Source organism: Scyliorhinus torazame, chromosome 9 (assembly GCF_047496885.1).
Source record: "Scyliorhinus torazame isolate Kashiwa2021f chromosome 9, sScyTor2.1, whole genome shotgun sequence".
In the NCBI taxonomy this organism is placed as follows: Eukaryota; Metazoa; Chordata; class Chondrichthyes; order Carcharhiniformes; family Scyliorhinidae; genus Scyliorhinus; species Scyliorhinus torazame.
Window position 1 is genome coordinate 118,226,657 of NC_092715.1, and position 25,592 is coordinate 118,252,248.

Sequence of the window (25,592 nt, forward strand, 5' to 3'; positions counted from 1 at the left end):
CTCCAAATGTGGCCGTACCAAGGTTTTGTACAGCTGCATCATCACCTCACGGCTCTTAAATTCAATTCCTCTGCTAATGAACGCTAGCACACCATAGGCCTTCTTCACAGCTCTATCCACTTGAGTGGCAACTTTCAAAGATCAATGAACATAGACCCCAAGATCTCTCTGCTCCTCTACATTGCCAAGAACCCAACCGTTAACCCTGTATTCCGCATTCATATTTGTCCTTCCAAAATGGACAACCTCACACTTTTCAGGGTTAAACTCCATCTGCCACTTCTCAGCCCAGCTCTGCATCCTATTTATGTCTCTTTGCAGCCGACAACAGCTCTCCTCACTATCCACAACTCCACCAATCTTCTTATCGTCTGCAAATTTACTGACCCACCCTTCAACTCCCTCATCCAAGTCATTAATGAAAATCACAAACAGCAGAGGACCCAGAATTGATCCCTGCGGTACGCCACTGGTAACTGGGTTCCAGGCTGAATATTTGCCATCCACCACCACCGTCTGAATTCTATCGGTTAGCCAGTTCGTTATCCAACTGGCCAAATTTCCCACTATCCCATGCCTCCTTACTTTCTGCATAAGCCTACCATGGGGAACCTTATCAAATGCCTTACTAAAATCCATGTACACTACATCCACTGCTATACCTTCATCCATGTGCTTGGTCACCTCCTCAAAGAATTCAATAAGACTTGTGCAGCAAGACCTACCCCTCACAAACCCGTGCTGACTATCCCTAATCAAGCAGTGTCTTTCCAGATGCTCAGAAATCCTATCCCTCAGTATCCTTTCCATTACTTTGCCTACCACCGAAGTAAGACTAACTGGCCTGTAATTCCCAGGGTTATCCCTATTCCTTTTTTTGAACAGGGGCACGACATTCGCCACTCTCCAATCCACTGGTACCACCCCTGTTGACAGTGAGGACGAAAAGATCATTGCCAACGGCTCTGCAATTTCATCTCTTGCTTCCCATAGAATCCTTGGATATATCCCGTCAGGCCCGGGGGACTTGTCTAGCCTCAAGTTTTTCAAAATGCCCAACACATCTTCCTTCCTAACAAATATCTCCTCGAGCTTACCAGTCTGTTTCACACTGTCCTCTCCAACAATATGGCCCCTCTCATTCGTAAATACTGAAGAAAATTACTCGTTCAAGACCTCTCCTATCTCTTCTGACTCAATACACAATCTCCTGCTACTGTCCTTGATCGGACCTACCCTCGCTCTAGTCATTCTCATAATTCCCACATATGTGTAAAAGGCCTTGGGGTTTTCCTTGATCCTACCCGCCAAAGATTGTTCATGCCCTCTCTTAGCTCTCCTAATCCCTTTCTTCAGTTCCCTCCTGGCTATCTTGTATCTCTCCAGCGCCCTGTCTGAACCTTGTTTCCTCAGCCTTACATAAGTATCCTTCTTCCTCTTTAACAAGACATTCAACCTCTCTTGTCAACCATGGTTCCCTCACTCGATCATCTCTTCCCTGTCTGACAGGGACATACATATCAAGGACACGTAGTATCTGTTCCTTGAACAAGTTCAATATTTCAATTGTGTCCTTCCCCGACAGCCTATATTCCCAACTTATGCACTTCAGTTCTTGTCTGACAGCATCGTATTTCCCCTTCCCCCAATTGGTAAACCTTGCCCTGTTGCACGCACCTATCCCTCTCCATTAGTAAAGTGAAAGTCACAGAATTGTGATCACTATTTCCAAAATGCTCCCCCACTAACAAATCTGTCACTTGCCCTGGTTCATTACCAAGTACCAAATCCAATATGGCCTCCCCTCTGGTCGGACAATCTACATACTGTGTTAGAAAAGCTTCCTGGACACACTGCACACACACTACCCCATCCAAACTATTTGGTCTAAAGAGTTTCCACTCAATATTTGGGAAGTTGAAGTCACCCATGATGACTACCCTATGACTTCTGCACCTTTCCAAAATCTGTTTCCCAATCTGTTGCTCCATATCTCTGCTGCTATTGGGGGGCCTATAGAAAACTCCCAACAAGGTGACTGCTCCTATCCTATTTCTGACTTCAACCCATACTACCTCAGTAGGCAGATCCTCCTCGAACTGCCTTTCTGCAGCTGTTCTACTATCTCTAATTAACAATGCAACCCCCCCCCCCCCCACCTCTTTTGCCACCCTCCCTAATCTTATTGAAACATCTATAACCAACAACCATTTCTGCCCCTCTTCTATCCAAGTTTCCGTGATGGCCACCACATTGTCGTCCCAAGTACTGATCCATGCCTTAAGTCCACCCACCTTATTCCTGATGCTTCTTGTGTTGAAGTATACATACTTCAACCCATCTCCGTGCCTGCAAGTACTCTCCTTTGTCAGTGTTACCTTCCCCACTGCCTCACTACACGCTTTGACGTCCTGAACATCGGCTACCTTAGTTGCTGGACTACAAATCCGGTTCCCATTCCCCAGCCAAAGTAGTTTAAACCCTCCCGAAGAGTACTGGAAAATCTCCCTCCCAGGATATTGGTGCCCCTCTGGTTCGGATGCAACCCGTCCTGCTTGTACAGGTCCCACCTTCCCCAGATTGCCTCTAATTATTCAAATACCTGAAGCCCTCCCGCCTACACCATTCCTGCAGCCACGAGTCCAACTGCACTTTCCCTATTCCTAGCCTCGCTATCACGTGGCACCGGCAACAAACCAGAGATGACAACTCTGTCTGTCCTGGCTTTTAACTTCCAGCCTAATTCCCTAAACTCATTTATTACATCCACACCCCTTTTCCTACCTATGTCGTTGGTACCAATGTGCACCACGACTTCTGGCTGCTCCCCCTCCCCCTTAAGGATCCTGAAGACACGATCCAAGACATCCCTGGCCCTGGCACCCGGGAGGCAACATACCTTCCGGGAGTCTCGCTCACAACCACAGAATCTCCTAACTATACCCCTAACCATTGAGTCTCCTATCACTAATTCTGGATACTAATGACATCGTGGGATGTGGGGATAGTGCAGGAAATTGGCACTGAGGTTCATGACCAGTCATGATCTAATTGAATGTGGAGCGGGCGGGTTGGGTCAAATGGCCTACTCCTGCTCCTATGTTCTATCCTCCCTACCTGATGCCCTACCCTACTCACCTACCACCTCTGTCAACTGCCACCTCACCTGCCTACGCATCCTATCACTCTGCCAAATTACTCATTGATCCATTCACCTATTCACCAACATTCATACTGGACATTTGAACTTACCTAAAGGCAGCTAGTGCCTTTAAAAGGGGATGTGCCTTTGTTTCCCCCAATGCTTTAGTGCTGCAAAGAAGCTTTGTGGGACTGTATGCTTCACACTTATGAAGAAACCTTGCTTGGAATACTCAGCCAGAAATACAGAGCAGAGCCGTGCTGCAGAAAAGTACGAGCACAGTGGCAATCTGATGACGATTGCCGCTGTGCAGTAGATCTGGGCCACTGTTTGTAGAATTAGACAGAATGCAAAAGAGCTAATAATACAGTTGAATATTATGGTAATATATCATCCAGATAAATGTGAATAATAATGTTTTATGTATGATCAGTTTTACATTTGCTGATGACTGAAAGATTTTATATTTTTTTTAGTGGAGCTACTTCAGTGGTGTATCAATGCAGACAGAAGGGAACTGAGAAGCCTTTTGCTGTGAAAGTGCTGGATAAAACTGTGAGTCTTTACTGTGCTTAGACAAATGTCATCCTATGTTATTAATTAATATTGCAGATATTTTATTTGAAGGAAGTAATAAGGTGGGTATGGAGTAACACAAGCAAACAAAAGACAAGAAAAGTAAATGCCAATTGTTTAAGTTATTTTAAGTGGTAAACTTCCCGAACAGGCGCCGGAATGTGGCGGCTAGGGGCTTTTCACAGTAACTTCATTGAAGCCTACTTGTGACAATAAGCGATTATTATTATTAACAATCTATGGTATCTAATTATTTTAAAACTCCAGATTGCTTTGTTCGAATTATATATCCATGCATGCATTTTCTTTTAGCTGTAAGTAGACATTCCGATTTCTGATTACAGTGGCATTCCCTTAACTACAGTAATAAAAGAGAACCCCCAGGAGGGGAATGAAAATTGATAATTAATTAAACTTTGATGGTATAAAATGGCACAAGGATAACATCTACAGCCTAACAGTTCTGTCAATATGAATTATGGCAAATGAATTATGACACACAGTTACTATTATTTTGTGCTTGTATCTCAATCATTGAGAATTTACTCCCTCGAAGCCCGTGAAGTGGATGTATCAAGGCTGAATTACCTCCCTCACTTTTGCCTATTCAAGTGAAGCATCCCTGAAGTGGGTGGGCATAGCATTTGTGATCTACTTCTTTTGGATGCTTCTCAGTTGAGGACCATAAGGAAGATGATGCTAAATTGCATCTGGTCATTTGCAGCGACTTAGAACAACTTGTGACAACATTCAAGGACTTGGGAGAGGAAAAGAAAAATGAGAATGAAGTGGTAGTTTGCCAGGACAGGAAGGATCAAGCCAGAGCACATGTTTCCATTTGTGAGGGAGGCAAATACTAGGGCCACAAGTCTATGTTCTTTCACAAATAAAGCTGATAAGGAATTCAGGAGAAATCTCTTTATTTAGAGAGCGGTAAGAATGGACAATTCGATACCACTAGTGGAGGCGAATAGCATTGATGCATTAATCTAGATAAATGCATGAGGGAGAAAGAAATCAAAGCATATGTTGACAGAACTAGATGAAGTAGATTGCAAGGGAGTTGTCATTGTTAAGTAATGGGTTAAGAGACATTCCAATTAGTTGTTTCATTTATGTTAAGTATCCAATAATTGATACTGATATGTAAAGGGGTTTCAGGTGGCCTTTGTGTCAGGTGATGTGATGATAAGAGTTTTGTGCAGAGTCTGTTGAAGTAAAATAAAAGTGTTTGTGGAAAAGAAGCAGAACCTTTGACTCTTTATACAACAGCAGTTAAATGTCTAACAGTCATAATCACCCAGTTCATGGTTCATATTAATATTTGAGAGGGATTTTTAGTTTTGGGAATAATGAAGCTGTAGGGGTAAGTGATAGAAATCAGATTTTGTGGTTAGCTATGGATGAGGTAGAGAGGGGGTTTAAATAAGAAATCATTGGGAATAATTGACTGAATCATATTAACCATGAGTGTAAGAGAAGCTGACTAACTGGGAATGAATCAGATAAGACTTAAAATGTTCATATTTTGCAAGTTGTTCGAGACTGGCCAGAATCCAAGGCCAGTGACAAAAGACTTCATGTAGGCAGATGCCTTCCCAGGCCTCGACAGATCCATTTCCATGGTAACAGTCAGTCAGGGTAAAAATGGCTTTTCAAAAACTGTGTTAATCTAATTAATGTTAGAGGCATAATTGGCAAGCCAGGGTATGGAAAATTACAAAATCACACCCAAATCATTTACCTCTTAAATTGACGGACAGACAGTTCGGCCGAATTGAGTGAATTGTAAATTAGTTAAAGCCAATCACAGCTGTAAAGAGGGCAACGCTTTAAGATAGTAATTTCCTGAAAAGATTAGTTGTCGGGGTGAGAAAATTCATTCTGGAATCAATCTATCACTTTCTGAAACCTATGTCTTGCTGCTGCCTTTGCTATCGCCATTTCTTCTTCTGTTTAAATCAGTCAATTTTGTATTGTGCATCTTGATTTGAAGAAATTACCAAGAAATATAATTGTATTTTGAATCCAACTACTGTATTTGCTAAAGACAACTGATCTGACTAGCTTGCTGTAGGGCTAGGTGGAACTTTCTCTTAATTTTGTATTGAACTTGAATCACCAGTAAACACTAAAAAGCTGATGAATAAAGTTTCAAATAACTTTGCCAAAAAGTACAGTCTGGAATCTCTGTTATTTGGGAACAAAGAAGGGATAACGCATATCCAGGATTCCGAATAGACACAGAGATCCATCAGTAAGGTAATTAAAATGCTGGACTTTAAACATTGCCAGAACATCTCAAATAATGGCAGATCAAAGGGTTCCAATTGTACTGTGACATCTGAGCTAAGAGGGTGAAAGCCATAAAAATGACAGTTGGCCTTCATTTAGCTGGGAAAATGAGAATTGTCTTGACTTCATTAGAAATTTAAGTTATTCAGATAACTTAAGGCTCCATCTCCTCAACCTTGTCCCACGCCTGCGGTGTGGTGATCCTCAGGTTAAATCACCACCAGTCAGCTCTTTCCCCTCAAAGTGGAAAGCAGCCTATCGTCATCTGGGACTATGGCGATTTTCCCTTTACCTTTAGATTCAAAAGTAAAAACAGAAAATGCTGTAAAAACTCGGCAGGTCTGAAAGCACCTGTGGAGTGAGAAACTGAGTTTAAAAAAAAAAAAGTAAAAGTATCCAATTCTTTTTTCCGCAATGGAGGGGCAATTTAGCATTGCCAATTCACTTACCCTGCACATCTTTGGGTTGTTGGGTGAGTGAGACCCCTGCAGACACAGGAGAATGTGCAAACTCCACACAGACAGTGACCCGAGACGGGATTGAACCCGGGTCCTCGGCGCCGTGAGGCAGCAATGCTAACCACTGCGCCACCGCGCTGCCCTGAGTGAGATACAGAGTTAACGGTGCGATGTAAAGGAAATAATTCAGTGTCATTTTGGGCGTGGTTAGAACATAGAACATTACAGCGCAGCACAGGCCCTTCGGCCCTCGATGTTGCGCCGACCTGTGAAACCACTCTAAAGCCCATCTACACTATTCCCTTATCGTCCATATGTCTATCCAATGACCATTTGAATACCCTTAGTGTTGGCAAGTCCACTACTGTTGCAGGCAGGGCATTCCACACCCTTAATACTCTCTGAGTAAAGAACCTACCTCTGACATCTGTCTTACACCTATCTCCCCGTAATTTAAAGCTATGTCCCCTCGTGCTAGACATCACCATCCGAGGAAAAAGGCTCTCACTGTCCACCCTATCCAATCCTCTGATCATCTTGTATGCCTCAATTAAGTCACCTCTTAACCTTCTTCTCTCTTAACGAAAACAGCCTCAAGTCCCTCAGCCTTTCCTCATAAGATCTTCCCTCCATTCCAGGCAACATTCTGGTAAATCTCCTCTGCACCCTTTCCAATGCTTCCACATCCTTCCTATAATGCGGCGACCAGAATTGCACGCAATACTCCAAATGCGGCCGCACCAGAGTTTTGTACAGCTGCAACATGACTTCATGGCTCCGAAACTCAATCCCTCTACCAATAAAAGCTAACACACCGTACGCCTTCTTAACAACCCCCTCAACCTGAGTGGCAACTTTCAGGGATCTATGTACATGGACACCGAGATCTCTCTGCTGGTTGGTGGGGTGTTTCTCGACAGCCGAGTAGGCAAGATTATGGCCCGTTTTTAACAGCACTAAGTGCCGGAAATGAGCCCCCTTGAGCTTCTCGCTATTACTGGCTGTCTGCTGCCTGTTTCGGCAGACTTGCACCTCAGCGACCCTGTGCTAACAAGGGGTAGCTGCTTTAAACGCTCTCTCACCGCTCACTCACAGTCAACACACAAGCATGGCAGCAAGTAGACCTGCTCCTCGTGTTGGGGATGCCGACCTGGCCAGGGTTTTCAATGTCATTGACATGAGACGGGACATCTGTTCCCCTGAGGGGGTTGGAGGACCAGCAGCAGGGTCATCAATGTGCCCTGGGAGGCAGTGGCAGGACCTGTCAATGTGGGGGCATGACAAGGAGGAAGCCGTACAATGCCAGAAGAAAATCAACGATCTCCACCAAGCTGCAAGTGTAAGTTACCACCTCCCCCCTGGCATCAATTCCGCCTGCCACCTCTCAGATTCGCAACTGTCAATGACGAGGGTGCATACTTTTAAGGTGAGGGGCAGGAGGTTTAGAGGGGATTTGAGGAAAAATGTTTTCACCCAGAGGGTGGTGGGAATCTGGAATACACTGCCTGGGAGGGTAGTAAAGGTGGGAAACCAAACAACCTTTAAAAGTACCTGGACGAGCACCTGAAAAGTCTTAACATTTAAAGCTAGGGGCCAAGTGCTGGAAAGTGGGATTAGTGTAGATTTAGTGTAGTTTTGTCAGTGCAGACTTGATGGGTGTAATGCCCTTTTTTTGTTCAGATGTACATTAACAGTCTCAAGTGGGAAGATTCTAATTTAACATATCCATATGACATGGGTGAAGCATAATAACTTATTCCATGGGCGGACTCTTCCAGGGCCGCAAGCACTGGGAAGCTTGGTGGACGGAGGAACTTCATTTGGTGGAGGCCAAAAATTAATTTCCCAATGGCAGGGTGAACTTTCTTATTTAAGCTCTTGGGACATTAAATGTGGATAAAGGCGGACTGAGCTTCCCAACGAACAGTGTCGGAAATGCATAAAAGGTCATCTTGCCAGGATCAAGTCCCCTGTCCCAATTAAGTTGCCTGCCAGTGAGAAATTAGATTACAATTGTTTATAAGTGGTGTGCACCTGGCGAGCTTGACTGCTTTGTGACTTAGAATAGAAGCTTCGGCCTTCTTGGGGACTGCTTACAAATCTCAGCCTTTTGATTCAGATCAGATTCTGGTTGGCCAGGCTGCGCAAATGGTTGGACATGTGAGCCAGTCGAAGGATGGGAGGATGGAATGGAGGCTGATGATGGGAGGCAGGCTAAGGGTAGAAGGATGGAATGGAGACTAGAGATGGGAGCCAGGCCAAGGATGGGAAAGTTGAGCGGATGAAATGAAATGAAAATCGCTTACTGTCACAAGTAGGCTTCAAATGAAGTTACTGTGAAAAGCCCCTAGTCGCCACATTCCGGCGCCTGTTCGGGGAGGCTGTTAGGGGAATCAAACCATGCTGCTGGCTTGCTTTGGTCTGCTTTCAAAGCCAGTGTTTTAGCCCTGTGCATGACAAAGGGTGTAGACGGTGTTGGAGCAAGTCTCAAATGGCACATGCATTATTTTGCATTCTCAGCTACGCAATGGATGCTTAGAAATTGATCCCTCGAAGTGAGTGCAGGGATCTTCTCTGTAGCGAGGGGTTCAAGGTAATTACAATTGGCCAACTAACAATCATGAAGCAACAGCATGAGAAACATGCTCAGTTGTGTTTTCCTCTCATGATGAAGGTTTCTTCCCTGTCTTATGGGCCTCATTACATTGAAATTCCAGCAAGGTCTGGAGCTGCGGATCATTCTGTGGGATTTACCGTCTGTTGCTGTCAGGCAGAGATAAAAGGAGGGAGGGAGGTGCATGCCTCGAAGGGGCACAGCTGGTGGATGGCAACAAACCCCCAACTCCAAACCTCCATCCTCCAGGTAATTAGTAATGACTGACAAGGCCTTACATAGAACATAGAACGATACAGCGCAGTACAGGCCCTTCGGCCCACGATGTTGCACCGAAGCAAAAGCCATCTAACCTACACTATGCCATTATCATCCATATGTTTATCCAATAAACTTTTAAATGCCCTCAATGTTGGCGAGTTCACTACTGTTGCAGGTAAGGCATTCCACGGCCTCACTACTCTTTGCGTAAAGAACCTACCTCTGACCTCTGTCCTATATCTATTACCCCTCAGTTTAAAGCTATGTCCCCTCGTGCCAGCCATTTCCATCCGCGGGAGAAGGCTCTCACTGTCCACCCTATCTAACCTCCTGATCATTTTGTATGCCTCTATTACGTCTCCTCTTAACCTTCTTCTCTCCAATGAAAACAACCTCAAGTCCATCAGCCTTTCCTCATAAGATTTTCCCTCCATACCAGGCAACATCCTGGTAAATCTCCTCTGCACCCGCTCCAAAGCCTCCACGTCCTTCCTATAATGCGGTGACCAGAACTGTACGCAATACTCCAAATGCGGCCGTACCAGAGTTTTGTACAGCTGCAACATGACCTCCTGACTCCGGAACTCAATCCCTCTACCAATAAAGGCCAACACTCCATAGGCCTTCTTCACAACCCTATCAACCTGGGTGGCAACTTTCAGGGATCTATGTACATGGACACCTAGATCCCTCTGCTCATCCACACTTTCAAGAACTTTACCATTAGCCAAATATTCCGCATTCCTGTTATTCCTTCCAAAGTGAATCACCTCACACTTCTCTACATTAAACTCCATTTGCCACCTCCCAGCCCAGCTCTGCAGCTTATCTATATCCCTCTGTAACCTGCTACATCCTTCCACACTGTCGACAACACCACCGACTTTAGTATCGTCTGCAAATTTACTCACCCACCCTTCTGCGCCTTCCTCTAGGTCATTGATAAAAATGACAAACAGCAACGGCCCCAGAACAGATCCTTGTGGTACTCCACTTGTAACTGAACTCCATTCTGAACATTTCCCATCAACCACCACCCTCTGTCTTCTTTCAGCTAGCCAATTTCTGATCCACATCTCTAAATCACCCTCAATCCCCAGCCTCCGTATTTTCTGCAATAGCCTACCGTGGGGAACGTTATCAAACGCTTTACTGAAATCCATATACACCATGGTAAGTCTTTCTATACTGCCAAATCAATGGTCTCTCTATAGAGTCACAAGGGCAATGGAGGCAAGCTGAGTGAGGGCGGGTTCTCACCCTGGTAAAAAAACAATGTCTCCATGCACAGTCATGTGAGGTAAAGTCGCCATAGTCCCAGATGATGATAGGCTGCTTTCTCCTTTGAGGGCAGGATTTGCATTGTGAGGGGGGGACCTCCGATGGACTTAGGTCACCTACCTTAAATACTTACCCCTTGGCCACAGCGAGATCCAGCACATCAGTGCCACGCTGGGAAATACGCCTGAATCACGGAGGCGTGGAGAATACGGTGCCCAGCCTGACGCTGGATTCTCCACCGCATCGGGAACTCCGTTACCAGTGGCGGGTGGTGGAGAATTCAGCTTAGCATGTTTAATTCTCCTTGAGAACTCCAAGCATCCAACCACATCTCACATCAGAGCAACAGCAGCAGGAGATGCAACAACCTCACTGAACGCTCTACGCAGACATCACTTTCAGAGATCAGAACATGGTGATTTGCAAATAATGGGTTGCATGAAGCAAGACCAGGCTGCACACTCTTATATGATGGCCAGTGCTTAATCATACACGCATTGCATAATTGAGTAATCACTGTGTTGATAATGTGAGAGAACTGAATCTATACAAGTTCATTATCGGACTTTGATGGTGGCGCAGAATCCACACCCTCAAATACCCGTGACCACTGAAGCAACAAGTAGCAAGACGGAATCCAGGACGCTTCTAAATTGCGCAAGTGAACATATATTTACAAATGCAAAAAGTATATACAATGGTTGTCACCTGTGTGATTTCAGAAGTTTTATTTATTTTCCAGCACTACGTCTAGGTGCCACGTCAACATGTACAGCTGAGATGGAGGCAGCCGGCTGACTGCAATGTTCTGTTGATTGATGATGTTGGTGGATGTCTTCTGGTGGCCTGGGGCCTATAGCGCCCCCGGCTGCTCAGAGTCGCCTGCTCAGGTGCAAATGCATCTCCTTGGCCTGACCTGCTGAAGGCGATGGGGTCACTGGCAGAGGGGACTCTTAGGACTGTTAGGGCACTCTTGGAGTGTCCTGGGATGAAGCCCCATGGGACCTGGCTGACACTACTCTGCTCTGTGGGTGCCCGATGGCACTTCCCTGACTCTTTAAGAAGGGACACCTGGAATAAGGTCAAGGTGCCCTGTCCTCCTCTCACTTAGTCACTGCTGCAGTGGACCTATGGCTAGAATGACAGTGAGTGCACGTCTGAGTGCATATCTGGCAGCTAAATCACAATGAGGATAAACTCCTCCAGCCTTCAGTCCAGTCTATGCATGGCTTCTGGCATCTCTGCCTGATGTTCCATTGCATGTCTCTGTATCTCCAACATGTCTCTTATGACTGAGTCCAGATGCTCATCATCTGTACAGGTGCTGAACTACTAAAATGGACTGCTCAATGGACAATATAAGAGATTTGGGTGAGAATGTTAATTGTAATGTGTGTCATAGGTTAATGATAAGAAAGGTGTTACGATATATAACATGTTATAAGTTGTAACATTTTAAATGATATGAATGAAAATACATCACAAGTTGATGCATTTTAATTTCTTCATGGGTGATTTCGTAAGCCGAATGTCATAGTTCGTATATTTTAAGGGTACAGTTTTTAAGTTTTAGAAATTTAATTTTAAATTTAAGTTCATAGAACATAGAAAATACAGCACAGAACAGGCCCTTCGGCCCACGATGTTGTGCCGAACCTTTGTCCTAGATTAATCATAGATTATCATTGAATCTACAGTGCAGAAGGAGGCCATTCGGCCCCCTGAGTCTGCACCAGCTCTTGGAAAGAGCACCCTACCCAAACTCAACACCTCCACCCAACACCAAGGGCAATTTGGACATTAAGGGCAATTTATCATTGGCCAATTCACCTAACCCGCACATCTTTGGACTGTGGGAGGAAACCGGAGCACCCGGAGGAAACCCACGCAGACACGGGGAGGACGTGCAGACTCCGCACAGACAATGACCCAAGCCGGAATCGAACCTGGGACCATGGATCTGTGAAGCAATTGTGCTATCCACAATGCTACCGTGCTGCCCTTAAGAACAAATAAATCTACACTATATCATTTTCCCGTAATCCATGTACCTATCCAACAGCTGCTTGAAGGTCACTAATGTTTCCGACTCAACTACTTCCACAGGCAGTGCATTCCATGCCCCCACTACTCTCTGGGTAAAGAACCTACCTCTGATATCCCTCCTATATCTTCCACCTTTCACCTTAAATTTATGTCCCCTTGTAATGGTGTGTTCCACCTGGGGAAAAAGTCTCTGACTGTCTACTCTATCTATTCCCCTGATCATCTTATAAACCTCTATCAAGTCGCCCCTCATCCTTCTCCGCTCTAATGAGAAAAGACCTAGCACCCTCAACCTTTCCTCGTAAGACCTACTCTCCATTCCAGGCAACATCCTGGTAAATCTTCTTTGCACCTTTTCCAGAGCTTCCACATCCTTCCTAAAATGAGGCGACCAGAACTGTACACAGTACTCCAAATGTGGCCTTACCAAAGTTTTGTACAGCTGCATCATCACCTCACGGCTCTTAAATTCAATCCCTCTGTTAATGAACGCGAGCACACCATAGGCCTTCTTCACAGCTCTATCCACTTGAGTGGCAACTTTCAAAGATGTATGAACATAGACCCCAAGGTCTCTCTGCTCCTCCACAATGCCAAGAACTCTACCGTTAACCCTGTATTCCGCATTCATATTTGTCCTTCCAAAATGGACAACCTCACACTTTTCAGGGTTAAACTCCATCTGCCACTTCTCAGCCCAGCTCTGCATCCTATCTATGTCTCTTTGCAGCCGACAACAGCCCTCCTCACTATCCACAACTCCACCAATCTTCGTATCATCTGCAAATTTACTGACCCACCCTTCAACTCCCTCATCCAAGTCATTAATGAAAATCACAAACAGCAGAGGACCCAGAACTGATCCCTGCGGTACACCACTGGTAACTGGGATCCAGGCTGAATATTTGCCATCCACCACCACTCTCTGACTTCTATCGGTTAGCCAGTTCGTTATCCAACTGGCCAAATTTCCCACTATCCCATGCCTCCTTACTTTGTGCAGAAGCCTACCATGGGGAACTTTATCAAATGCCTTACTAAAATCCATGTACACTACATCCACTGCTTTACCTTCATCCACATGCTTGGTCACCTCCTCAAAGAATTCAATAAGATTTGTAAGGCAAGACCTACCCCTCACAAATCCGTGCTGACTATCCCTAATCAAGCAGTGTCTTTCCAGATGCTCAGAAATCCTATCCTTCAGTACCCTTTCCATTACTTTGCCTACCACCGAAGTAAGACTAACTGGCCTGTAATTCCCAGGGTTATCCCTAGTTCCTTTTTTGAACAGGGGCACGACATTCGCCACTCTCCAATCCCCTGGTACCACCCCTGTTGACAGTGAGGACGAAAAGATAATTGCCAACGGCTCTGCAATTTCATTTCTTGCTTCCCATAGAATCCTTGGATATATCCCGTCAGGCCCGGGGGACTTGTCTATCCTCAAGTTTTTCAAAATGCCCAACACATCTTCCTTCCTAACAAGTATTTCCTCGAGCTTACCAATCTGTTTCACACTGTCCTCTCCAACAATATCGCCCCTCTCATTTGTAAATACAGAAGAAAAGTACTCATTCAAGACCTCGCCTATCTCTTCAGACTCAATACACAATCTCCCGCTACTGTCCTTGATCGGACCTACCCTCGCTCTAGTCATTCTCATATTTCTCACATATGTGTAAAAGGCCTTGGGGTTTTCCTTGATCCTACCCGCCAAAGATTGTTCATGCCCTCTCTTAGCTCTCCTAATCCCTTTCTTCAGTTCCCTCCTGGCTACCTTGTATCCCTCCAATGCCCTGTCTGAACCTTGTTTCCTCAGCCTTACATAAGTCACCTTTTTCCTCTTAACAAGACATTCAACCTCTCTTGTCAACCATGGTTCCCTCACTCGACCATCTCTTCCCTGCCTGACAGGGACATACATATCAAGGACACGTAGCACCTGTTCCTTGAACAAGTTCCACATTTCACTTGTGTCCTTCCCTGCCAGCCTATGTTCCCAACTTATGCACTTCAATTCTTGTCTGACAACATCGTATTTACCCTTCCCCCAATTGTAAACCTTGCCCTGTTGCACGTACCTATCCCTCTCCATTACTAAAGTGAAAGTCACAGAATTGTGGTCACTATCTCCAAAATGCTCCCCCACTAACAAATCTATTACTTGCCCTGGTTCATTACCCAGTACTAAATCCAATATTGCCCCTCCTCTGGTTGGACAATCTACATACTGTGTTAGAAAAGCTTCCTGGACACACTGCACAAACACCACCCCATCCAAACTATTTGATCTAAAGAGTTTCCACTCAATATTTGGGAAGTTAAAGTCGCCCATGACTACTACCCTATGACTTCTGCACCTTTCCAAAATCTGTTTCCCAATCTGTTCCTCCACATCTCTGCTACTATTGGGGGGCCTATAGAAAACTCCTAACAAGGTGACTGCTCCTTTCCTATTTCTGACTTCAACCCATACTACCTCAATAGGGTGGTACTCCTCGAACTGCCTTTCTGCAGCTGTTATACTATCTCTAATTAATAATGCCACCCCCAGTGGGGAACAAAGTCCTGCTAAACATCTGGAGACTGGCAAACCACAAAGACTTAAGATAATTACAATTCAAAAGTTAATTTCTATTTGCTGGAGAAAGTTCAGGAAAAAGGATGAGACATAAAACTGCAGGTGGATTTATCCTGACCAAAGAACTGGAAACATGAGCTACGACTTCCAAGCATCCCAGTTTTGGATGGGGCTACCCCAAAGATGTGCTGGGAAACCCTTCTTGAAATTTCACAGGTAGGAGTTTGAAAGGCAATTATCCAGAAGTGCAAACTTCATCTGGGCAATTGCCCTGCTCAGAACCATCCGATAATGAGATTTAAATCAGAAACTTTTGATGGTTCCGACAGGGTTACATGAATAGTTTCTCAGAAAACGTTACGGGAGTTAAAATCTCTTCTAACTTCTGGTTAACTACTGTAAAAACCCAGACCGACTGCCTCACTGGAGCCCCCCTTTCCCCATAGAGTTCCATGCACACTTTCGACCCCCCGGCAAACTACTCCCACACCCCCATGCCCACCCCCAAATATCTCCTGACTAACCACAGGTAGTGCCGAAAAAAAGGAGCATGTCCTTCAATTGAACAGAGCTAGACTTCGATGCTGGGCCTCGGGAGGGGCTGCACTGCTTGGATATTAGTGGGCTGGTAATGACTGCTCCCATTCGTGGCAAGTGGGTTTGGCGATATGAGTGGAAAATATCGTGAGAATGTCTTAGATGCGATTCCCAGCAGGGTAGATGCAGGATGCGATCATCCCCTCCCCCTGTCAATTGCGGGCTGCATTTCAACATCGGGAATGTCATTATCATACATTAACATATCAATATTGGGGCCATACTCTGGAATCACGCCCCCATGTCAAATTAAACTTGCATGATGGTCAGATGTCAGAATGTGTGACTGGTTTCAAAAGGCCTGCACCTTGTACATAGATCTCCGAGGGGAGCTCGGAGGAGGTGAGTGCAATACTCAATGAGTAGCTCCATGTCTTCAGGGGAGGGAAGGGGGGGTGGTGTTGGGGGTGGGGGTTGTTGCTCTTTAAAGTCACCAATATGATGTTATATCCCAACAGCGTCGCCAATACTGTAGATGTTTCTACTTCTCTTACTGAACCACAAGGCTTTCCCGAATATCGTTCAAATGACCACACAACCAGTTAGTCAGTTCAAGTTCAAAGATGGTTTATTTACATACAAGAGTTACTTCGACATGAAAGCACAATATACTACAAGTTAAACTACACCAATCAGCTACAATAACCTATACTTAACTTCAGGATGACCGGCACTGTGCAAGTGGATAAGGCCTTTATCTTGATCTCACATGGCTGGTTTGAAGAAGTGGCTCTGTCTCTGCTGGGCTCATCCGTCAGGCAGCGATCGTTGGTCTTGAACTTGGCTGGCTGTTCCTGCTACAGTTGGCTGACATGGGCCGGATTCAAAGGAGACTGGCACAGACCGGATCCAAAAGTGGCAGAACACATGGCTGTGTCCCCTTTTATCCCTCTGGGATTTCGCGCTCTTTGGGGCGGTCCTTAATCTTGGACCCAATAATTCGACAGGCTTCGATCACTGCCTTCGATTTTGGCCAATAAAGGGGCGGTGCCTTGGTGGCTGGGCGGGTCCTTTGCGGTCATTGACCGTGGCAGTTGGGCTCTCTGAGTAAAGGGGGGTGGCGCCGATCAGTCTGTGGATGTACCGGTTTCTTGATTGGAGCCCTATTGTTCTGGGGAACGGGCCATTAAAATGCAAACGAGCGGCGGTTTCGATCAGGTCTAGCTACCTGCGTTTCAAATACAGAAGCTCTGTATCTGTCTGAGTCCTGGGTTGGCCATAATTCCCATGGTCCTTTGCAGGTGGCCATCTCGGATGGTTACAGGGTCACATGCAAATCTGCACAGCAGCGTCTTCCAGGTTGCCTTCTGGTACAGCGCCACTTTGCGGCTTCTTTGAAAGGCTGGAAAGAGGGAATGGTAGCCTGAGGCAGGGCATCTTTGAAGGTTTGAACAAACGGAAGGGGAGGGAAGCCTGGTGCACAGGCATCTTTGAAGGGCTGGAGAGAGAAAAGGGAAGGGAAGCCCGGGATGGGCTTCTATGAACAGCTGGAGAGAGAGAGAAGCGAAGACTGCTGCATGGGCTTCAGTGCAGTTTTGGGTGGGGGGTACTCAGCACTGACTGGAGGTTCCATGGGAGGGATACTTAAGGAGGTGTTATGTAGGCAGAGGCATGGCCAATGGAAAAATACATCAGGGATCAGTAAGTACTCCTTTGCAACTGAGACCGTTTAGCTTGAGCTCATCTGACATGCTTGGAGTCAGACTAATCACACAATTGTGCCCACACAGGCAGCAATTATGTGTGAGAGTGCCAATGATTGCTGTTCGGCATTTAACTCTTGGCGCATAAGCTTCAAACTTCAATGACTACGATGGTGTGGCAAAACCATTGCCTGACTGGGCAAGTTACAATATATCCTTAGAATGATGGCCATGGCAAAGTGCCTAAGGATAGCATCCTTAATCCTTTGCTCTATGCTGAAGTGCCTATAGACAAGTGGCCCCCCTGTCCAAGCTGACGCAAGGCCATGAAGTGAAGATTAGGTCAATTCCTGCACCAGAAATTAGAGCTCAGGATGCATAGAGTAGCCAAAGCTGTTGCCATTTGGTCATATGATGTGGGACAGGGATGGGTTAGGGTCTGGCCCCATCAGCGTCTGAACTAAGGACTGGCCATCAATGCTCTGGCCAGAACATGAGTCAATGGATGTGAGAAATCCGAGAACCAGTGTTGTCAAAGCCTATGCTTGTCCAGGGAACTATTTGGTCACATCTGCCACCTGCTTTAGAATTTGCCTTCCTGATTTTCCCTACCTTGCCATTGGAGCGCCAATAACTGAGGCATGACCGAGTCCAGAGTCTCCTCATCTGACTCAGCAGATTTCAGGCCTCTGAATGCCAGCAACCTTGGATGCATCTGCCTTTGCCTGCTGTGGATCAGACAGTTTGATGTTCTCACGAGACTATGACCCCGAGGCTGCTCCAGAACTAGGTCCCACCGAGGTGTGTTGCTCTGTGATGGTATAGGGTGCGTTTGAGCACCGCGATCAGTCTTCTCTGTCAGGGTCTGTAAATTCCCCTTCCCTCCTGCTGTAGGGGCTGGTGTTGAGGAATTGGCTTGTGGACCGCCTTGGCTACTTCTCACATATGCCTGTGAAAGAAGGAAGAGGAGGATCTAATGCTCCATGGACGGGGAGGACATTCACTGCCAGTGCCCTGAAGTTCACCATCCTGCTCAGTTTTTTGCCTGTGGATTGTTCCAGGAATTCACAACAAACCTATATGTCATCCCATAATTCTTAATATATAAATGTATCACGGAGGACAGATGCCGTCAACACTAAGTGTCATTATGTCACACTCGATGAACCTAACTAGATTTCTGGGGTTGCAGCTATCTCAGGCTTCCCAACAGTGCAAGGTACAATCAATTGCACACATGTAACTTTGAGAACTCCATGCAGAATCCTTGATGTTCATTACAAGAACAAAGAACAAAGAAAAGTACAGCACAGGAACAGGCCCTTCGGCTCTCCAAGCCCGTGCCGACCATGCTGCCCGACTAAACTACAATCTTCTACACTTCCTGGATCCGTATCCCTCTATTCCCATCCTATTCATGTATTTGTCAAGATGCCCCTTAAATGTCACTATCGTCCCTGCTTCCACCACCTCCTCCGGTAGCAAGTTCCAGGCACTCACTACCCTCTGTGTAAAAAGCTTGCCTCATACATCTACTCTAAACCTTGCCCCTCTCACCTTAAACAGGAAAGGGTTCCATTCCCTGAACATTCAACTGGTGTGTGATTATCAGAAGCACATCATGCACATGGGTGCCAGGTACCTTGGGAGTTCCCATGACTCTTACATCATGAGTCACTCCCAGGTGCTTCAAATATCGAATGGCCTCAGCAATTCCATGGATGGCTGTTTGGGGATAAGAGGTACCCGCTCAAACGGTGTCTCATGTCACCTGTGTGTCGTCCTCAGAGTAGCTTCGAGGAGAGATTCAATGTGGCCCATAACTCAACACAGTCCATCATCGAGCAAAGCATTAGCATCCTGAAGTTGCGCTTCCGATGTTTGGACTGCTCAAGTGGGGCTCTGCAGTACTCTCCACAGAGCATATTCCGCAAAACCTCCTCATCCTACGGGTTTGTTGCACCTTTTACAATTTATCACTTCAAATGGGAGATCCCTTGCCAGATGGAGACATGGAGGAGGCTGAGAGCTCCTCAGACAATGAATGGCAGGAAGCTGAAGTGGGAGATAAGGATCAGCTTCCATGTGAGGAAGACATCGAAGAAGCACGACGTGCCACACTGATAGCTGCAAGATTCCAGGAGGAGTAAGATACAGGACACGGCCACATTACTTCTTCCCTTAATGCCATGTCAGTGCACTGAAAGACCTTTATAAGCAGTAACATCGAGAGCAAGTTCAGCATGCAGACCATCAACCCTCCTGATTCATCAGGCCCTAATCTTTGGGTAGATAAGTGGCGAACCCTGCATCCATGGACTCTGGAAACGAAAGCTGACACACAACACAAATGCTGCCACGAAGAACGTGATGCAGCTTTCGCCATCTTAATGAGAACCTTTAGCAGATACTGAGATGCACACATGATTAGAGAAACCATCATGGCTGCAGGACTTGTGCTTTGGCACTACCAATGAAGATAACCATTTCATTTGAGAAACAATTACAGCTAACCCTCCAAGGCTATTGAGTGTGCCTAACTCCATGTTGTCTTGTAAGGAGTAGAGGTTACGAATGAATATTGTAAATACTTTCAGTAGAGTTAGAGACATATCCCTGACATAACGCTGGCAGCAAGTAACTGCCATGACTCAGCTACACGTCACCTGAATGTGAGCCTCACAAAAGAAGGTGCTCACTGAGTGGGAGCATGACTCATCCTTGCAATAAAGGGGCACTTAGTTGCATATGCACAGCATTTTCAGTTGACGAGACCATTCTTATGAACAGCAAATGTATTTACAAAAGTGAATGAAATAGACAGTGATGAACACACATGACGCATAACTGATGTCAAACTTTCTTAATTTCTCTAACCCTTTAATGTCTTTGTGCATTCCCATCATCTGCAGCAGAGGTGGAGACAGCTTACCGACTGTTATGCCCTGTTGTCTTTGATGACCTTGATGGGCATCCTCTAGAGGGATGAAACCTAGAAAGTTGCGCGCGGCCTGCTTTGGATGTCCTGTTGTGGGGCAGGTGCACCTTCCATGGCCTGTACATCTGGAGGTGATGGGGATGCAGACATGAGGGATTGGAATCGACTGGACACTCTCGGAGTCACCTGGGAGATGGCTCCAAGGTCTCCAGTTGCTGGCCCCCCTCCCTATGAATGCCTGAGGACCCCTACTTGACCCTGAGAATAAGAGGGATCCTGGAGGGAGGTCAAGGTGCACCTCCTCCATCTCACCTAGCCACTGATGGATCTCACCAATGCTTACAGCGATGGAGAACACATTAGAGCACAAATCCGGTAGGCTCTGCTCGACCAAGGTGGCTGCCACCCTTCCCACAAAGACCTCGAGGTGCTCGCATGTCAGTGCCATGACATCAAACAGAATGCTGATGGACTCCTTCATTTCTGCTCTTGTCTGTTGACTGCCTCTCGTAATGTTACCTGGTTTTCTGCTGCTTGCTGTTGTATCTCTATCATGTCAGAGACGGCTGCTCCAGAGACTCATCATCTGACTCCGACTCAGTGGATGCCTGATCTCAAAATATTCTATAAGTGCCAGAGACCTGGCCTGACACTTCTTCTGACTGTTGCGGAGACGTGTCAATGAGGTGTCCCCCAGAATGTGACACTGAGCCTAATCTATGTCCATGACCCACCGGGGTGTGTGTCTCTGCACTGCTTTCGGATGCCGGTGAATACAGTGATGGGTCTTCATCTAATGCATCCTCAGCATCCTGCTCTGATGTGATCCGGGGCTTTGGCTATGGTAGCTCTGGTTGTCTGGCTGGTTCCTGTAAGAAAGAGACGATAGAATTAGGTCAGAAGCAGGCAGAATACAACATTGCATGTCACTCATTATGATTATCAGGATGTGATCAACTCATGAAGGGCTTAACTGTATTGGCTTGCTGGGAGAGGCTGATCAAGCCTTCTCTTCTTGCTATCTCAGCGGCATCCTCCTAAAATGAGTGCCATTTCCCACCGCACTACCCAGTGGACAGCTGTTCCGCCTCCAATCTGGGATATCACCCTCTGGGGGTTGTGGGCAAGCTTGGCCTGAATGAAGATAAATGGGATGGAATGTAATGAGAAGAGATGCAGGGGAGGTTGAAAAGCATGCATAAATGCTTTGTCTGCTGAGCACTCCCCAGTAAGGGCTGAAGAAAAAGTTTATGCAGCATGTAAATGAGATGCTGGTGATGTTAATGTGTGTGTGAGACAATCCGTGCTGATGTCTCCCCCACTAACGTTGTGCAAGATCCCTGCGCAGTGTAATCCTTTGAGTGTGTGATGCCATTATGTAATTGGAGTGAGCTGAAGGGTCATTTACCCTGGTGGAGCAGGTGAGATTACTCATCCTCTTCCTGCACTGGATGACTTTTCTCGGGCGGGTGTCCAGTGAGCTGACCTTGCAACCGCCTCCCAGGTCGGCAAGCTGAAGCTGCTGGGCCTCCTGGAGCCATCCCTCAGGTAGAGGACATTCCTGTGCTGTTGCACTCCACGAATGAGGGCCTCAAGAGAGTCATTGCTGAATCTGGAAGCAGTTTTTTTTGTCTTGGCGCCATATCAGGATGTTTCCTACAAACAGCTGGCCTGCTGAGAGTAATGTGTATGTTCGGATGGCATTTAAATATGGCGCCTGAACCTTTGACCCCATTAGGGAACGATGGGCCAGACGAATCACTGCCCACTCCACCATGTGATTTTGAGAGCTACTCGCTGATGTATAATTAATGAGCCTCTGAATGTGAAAATGAGTGCCATTTCCCACCGCACTGCCCCGTGGGAAATGTGCCATGAAACACACCCGTCAGTGCACTTCGTCTCTGGAATAGAAAATCCTGCCCTATGTTTTTCAATTTCACTCTGTAAGTCTGCTAGGGCACAGCCAGTAGTTTAGACATTTTTTGGAAAGCAAAGAGACTGTTAGCTTTGAGTATGATGCACGATCAGTGACTACTAAAGCGAGGTTGTAGTCCAACTGAAGGCTTTAATAAGTTAGATGTTTCCCCCAGCAGCTCAGGTACAGAAAGAAAGCTGCTGGGGCGGCACGGGCTCTTATACCCTGCCTTGCAGGGTGGAGCTACCATACAGCTTGACCAATGGGAAACATACAATATCTACCAATGGTGTTCCAGAATTACTAGGTACCGTAAAACCTCTACACAGACGACCACATTCACCCCCTGTTAAAAAAGAGTCCGGCGGGGGTGGTGGCTTGATATTACAAAATGGTAACGTGGTCGAAATTATAGTTATGGAGGTACCATAATACCTCCGTACAGCGTTTTGTCTTATTGTCGTAACTATTTACAATTTCACAATTAACTATATACACTTTAAAATGAAGCAAATCAGTCAATCGTGGGCCCTGGTCGTCCTCTTTGATCGTCGAAGCTTTGGTGGTGAGTCCGGTGGAGGCTCAGGCATCTGTAACTCCGGGAGCGTGGCCTCGATCTCTGTGGCAGCTTCAACACCACTAGATGGCGCTGGTGGGGAAGCCGATTGACCTGGGAAGGGAGCGTCTGCGGGATACGTCGGTGGGCGGGGGGGGGGGCCTAGACGGGGCCGGTGGAAGAACCGATCCTCCTGGGAAGGGGGCGGCTGTAAGGTTGCACCGATGGGAGGGAGGGTGGGACTGGTGGCTGGGGTGTGCGTGGGGATCCGGCGGGCGCCAAGTCTCGTTGGGAGACCGTATCTTGTCGGCCGTCGGGGTACGCCACGTAGGCGTACTGGGGGTTAGTGTGGAGAAGATGGACCCTCTCGACCAACGGGTCCGACTCGTGCACCCGCACGTGTTTTCGGAGCAGGATGGGTCCGGAAGCTGCCAGCCAGGTTGGGAACGAGGTCCCAGAGGAGGACTTCCTGGGGAAGACAAGGAGACGTTGGTGAGGTGTTTGGTTGGTCATGGTACAAAGCAGTGACCGGATGGAGTGGAGGGAATCCGGGAGGACCTGCTGCCAGCAGGAGACTGGGAGATTCCTGGACCGTAGGGCCAGTAAGACGGTCTTCCAGACCGTTCTGTTCTCCCTCTCTACCTGTCCGTTACCCCAGGGTTGTAACTGGTCATCCTGCTCGAGGCAATGCCCTTGCTGAGCAGGAATTGACGCAGTTCGTCGCTCATAAAGGAGGACCCCCTATCACCTTATATGTAAGCGGGGAAACCGAACAGCGTAAAGATGCTATGGAGGGCCTTTATGACGGTGGTTGCGGTCATGTCGGGGCAGGGGATGGTGAATGGGAATCGGGAGTACTCGTCAATCACGTTCAGGAAGTACCTGTTGCGGTCGGTGGAGGGGAGGGGGCCTTTGAAGTCCATACTGAGGCGTTCAAAGGGACGGGAAGCCTTTATCAGGTGCGCTTTCTCTGGCCTGTAGATGTGCGGTTTGCACTCCGCGCAGATTTGGCAATTCCTGGTGGCTGTCCTGACCTCGATGGAGTAGGGCAGGTTGCGGGTCTTGATAAAGTGGAAGAAGCGAGTGACCCCGGGTGGCAGAGGTCCTCCTGGAGGGCTCGGAGGCGGTCCACTTGTGTGTTGGCACATGTGCCACGCGACATGGCATCAGGAGGCTCGTTTAGCTTCCCGGGACGATATAAGATCTCGTAGTTACAGGTGGAGAGTTCTATCCTCCACCGCAAGTTCTTATCGTTTTTTATTTTGCCCCGCTGTGCATTATCGAACATGAAGGCGACCGACCATTGGTCAGTGAGGAGAGTGAATCTCCTGCCGGCAGGGTAATGCCTCCAATGTCGCACAGCTTCTACTATGGCCTGGGCCTCCTTTTCGACTGAGGAGTGGAGGATTCCGGAAGCATGGAGGGTACGTGAGAAGAAGGCCACGGGTCTGCCCGCTTGGTTGAGGGTGGCCGCCAGAGCTACGTCAGACACGTCGCGCTCGACCTGGAAGGGGAGGGACTCGTCGATGGCGTACATCATGGCCTTTGCAATGTCTGCTTTGATGCGGCTGAAGGCCTGGTGGGCCTCTATCAACAGGGGAAAAACTGTGGATTGGATCAGGGGACGGGCCTTGTCCGCATAGTTGGGGACCCACTGGGCATAATATGAAAAAAAGCATAGGCAGCGCTTCAGGGCCTTGGAGCAGTGAGGGAGGGGGAACTCCACAAGGGGGCGCATGCGTTCAGGGTCGGGGCCTATAACTCCATTTCGCACTACGTAACCGAGGATGGCTAGGCGGTCGGTGCTAAACTCGCATTTATCCTTGTTATACGTAAGGTTAAGGATCTTTGCGGTCTGGAGGAATTTTCGGAGGTTGGTGTCATGGTCCTGCTGGTCGTGGCCGCAGATGGTGACATTATCGAGATACGGGAATGTTGCCCGTAAACTGTACCGGTCAACCATTCGGTCCATCTCGCGCTGGAAGACTGAGACCCCGTTAGTGACATGGGCGGCTCTACCCTTAAGAAGTGGTAGAGCCGCCCATCTGCCTCGAAGGCAGTGTACTTGCGGTCACTAGTGCGGATGGGGAGCTGGTGGTAGGCAGACTTAAGATCCACCGTGGAGAAGACCTTGTAATGCGCGATCCTGTTTACCGCGTCCAGCTGCGTAAACCTGTTGATGGTCTGACTGTAGTCGATGACCATCCTGTGCTTCTCCCCGGTCTTTACCACCACTACTTGAGCTCTCCAGGGACTGTTGCTGGCTTCAATGACTCCTTCCCTCAGTAGCCGTTGGACCTCTGACCTAATAAAGATCCGATCCTGGGCACTGTACCGTCTGCTCCTGGAGGCGACGGGCTTGCAATCCGGGGTGAGGTTCGCAAACAGGGAAGGCGGGTCGACCTTGAGGGTCGCGAGGCTGCAGACAGTGAGAGAGGGTATAGGGCTGCTGAATTTGAAAGTTAGACTTTGGAGGTTGCACTGGAAGTCTAACCCTAGGAGTGTGGCCGCGCCGAGGTGGGGAAGATCGTAGAGCCAGTAATTTTTAAACTCCTTTCCCTGGACCGTGATGTTTGCTACACAAAACCCCTTTATCTCTACTGAGTGGGAACCGGAGGCCAAGGAGATTTTTTGATTAACGGGGTCGACGGGGAGAGAACAGCGCCTTACCGTGTCGGGGTGT

At 47.3% G+C, this 25,592-nt stretch overlaps 1 protein-coding gene across 1 annotated transcript in view; it reads left to right on the forward strand.

Moving 5' to 3' along the window:
• Positions 1-25,592, forward strand: part of camk4 (calcium/calmodulin-dependent protein kinase IV) — a 217,005-nt gene that overhangs the window by 69,339 nt on the left and 122,074 nt on the right. Inside the window, exon 2 of the mRNA XM_072516421.1 lies at positions 3,619-3,697. Coding sequence (XP_072372522.1) covers positions 3,619-3,697 — 79 coding nt within the window. The remainder of the gene's footprint in view (positions 1-3,618; positions 3,698-25,592) is intronic.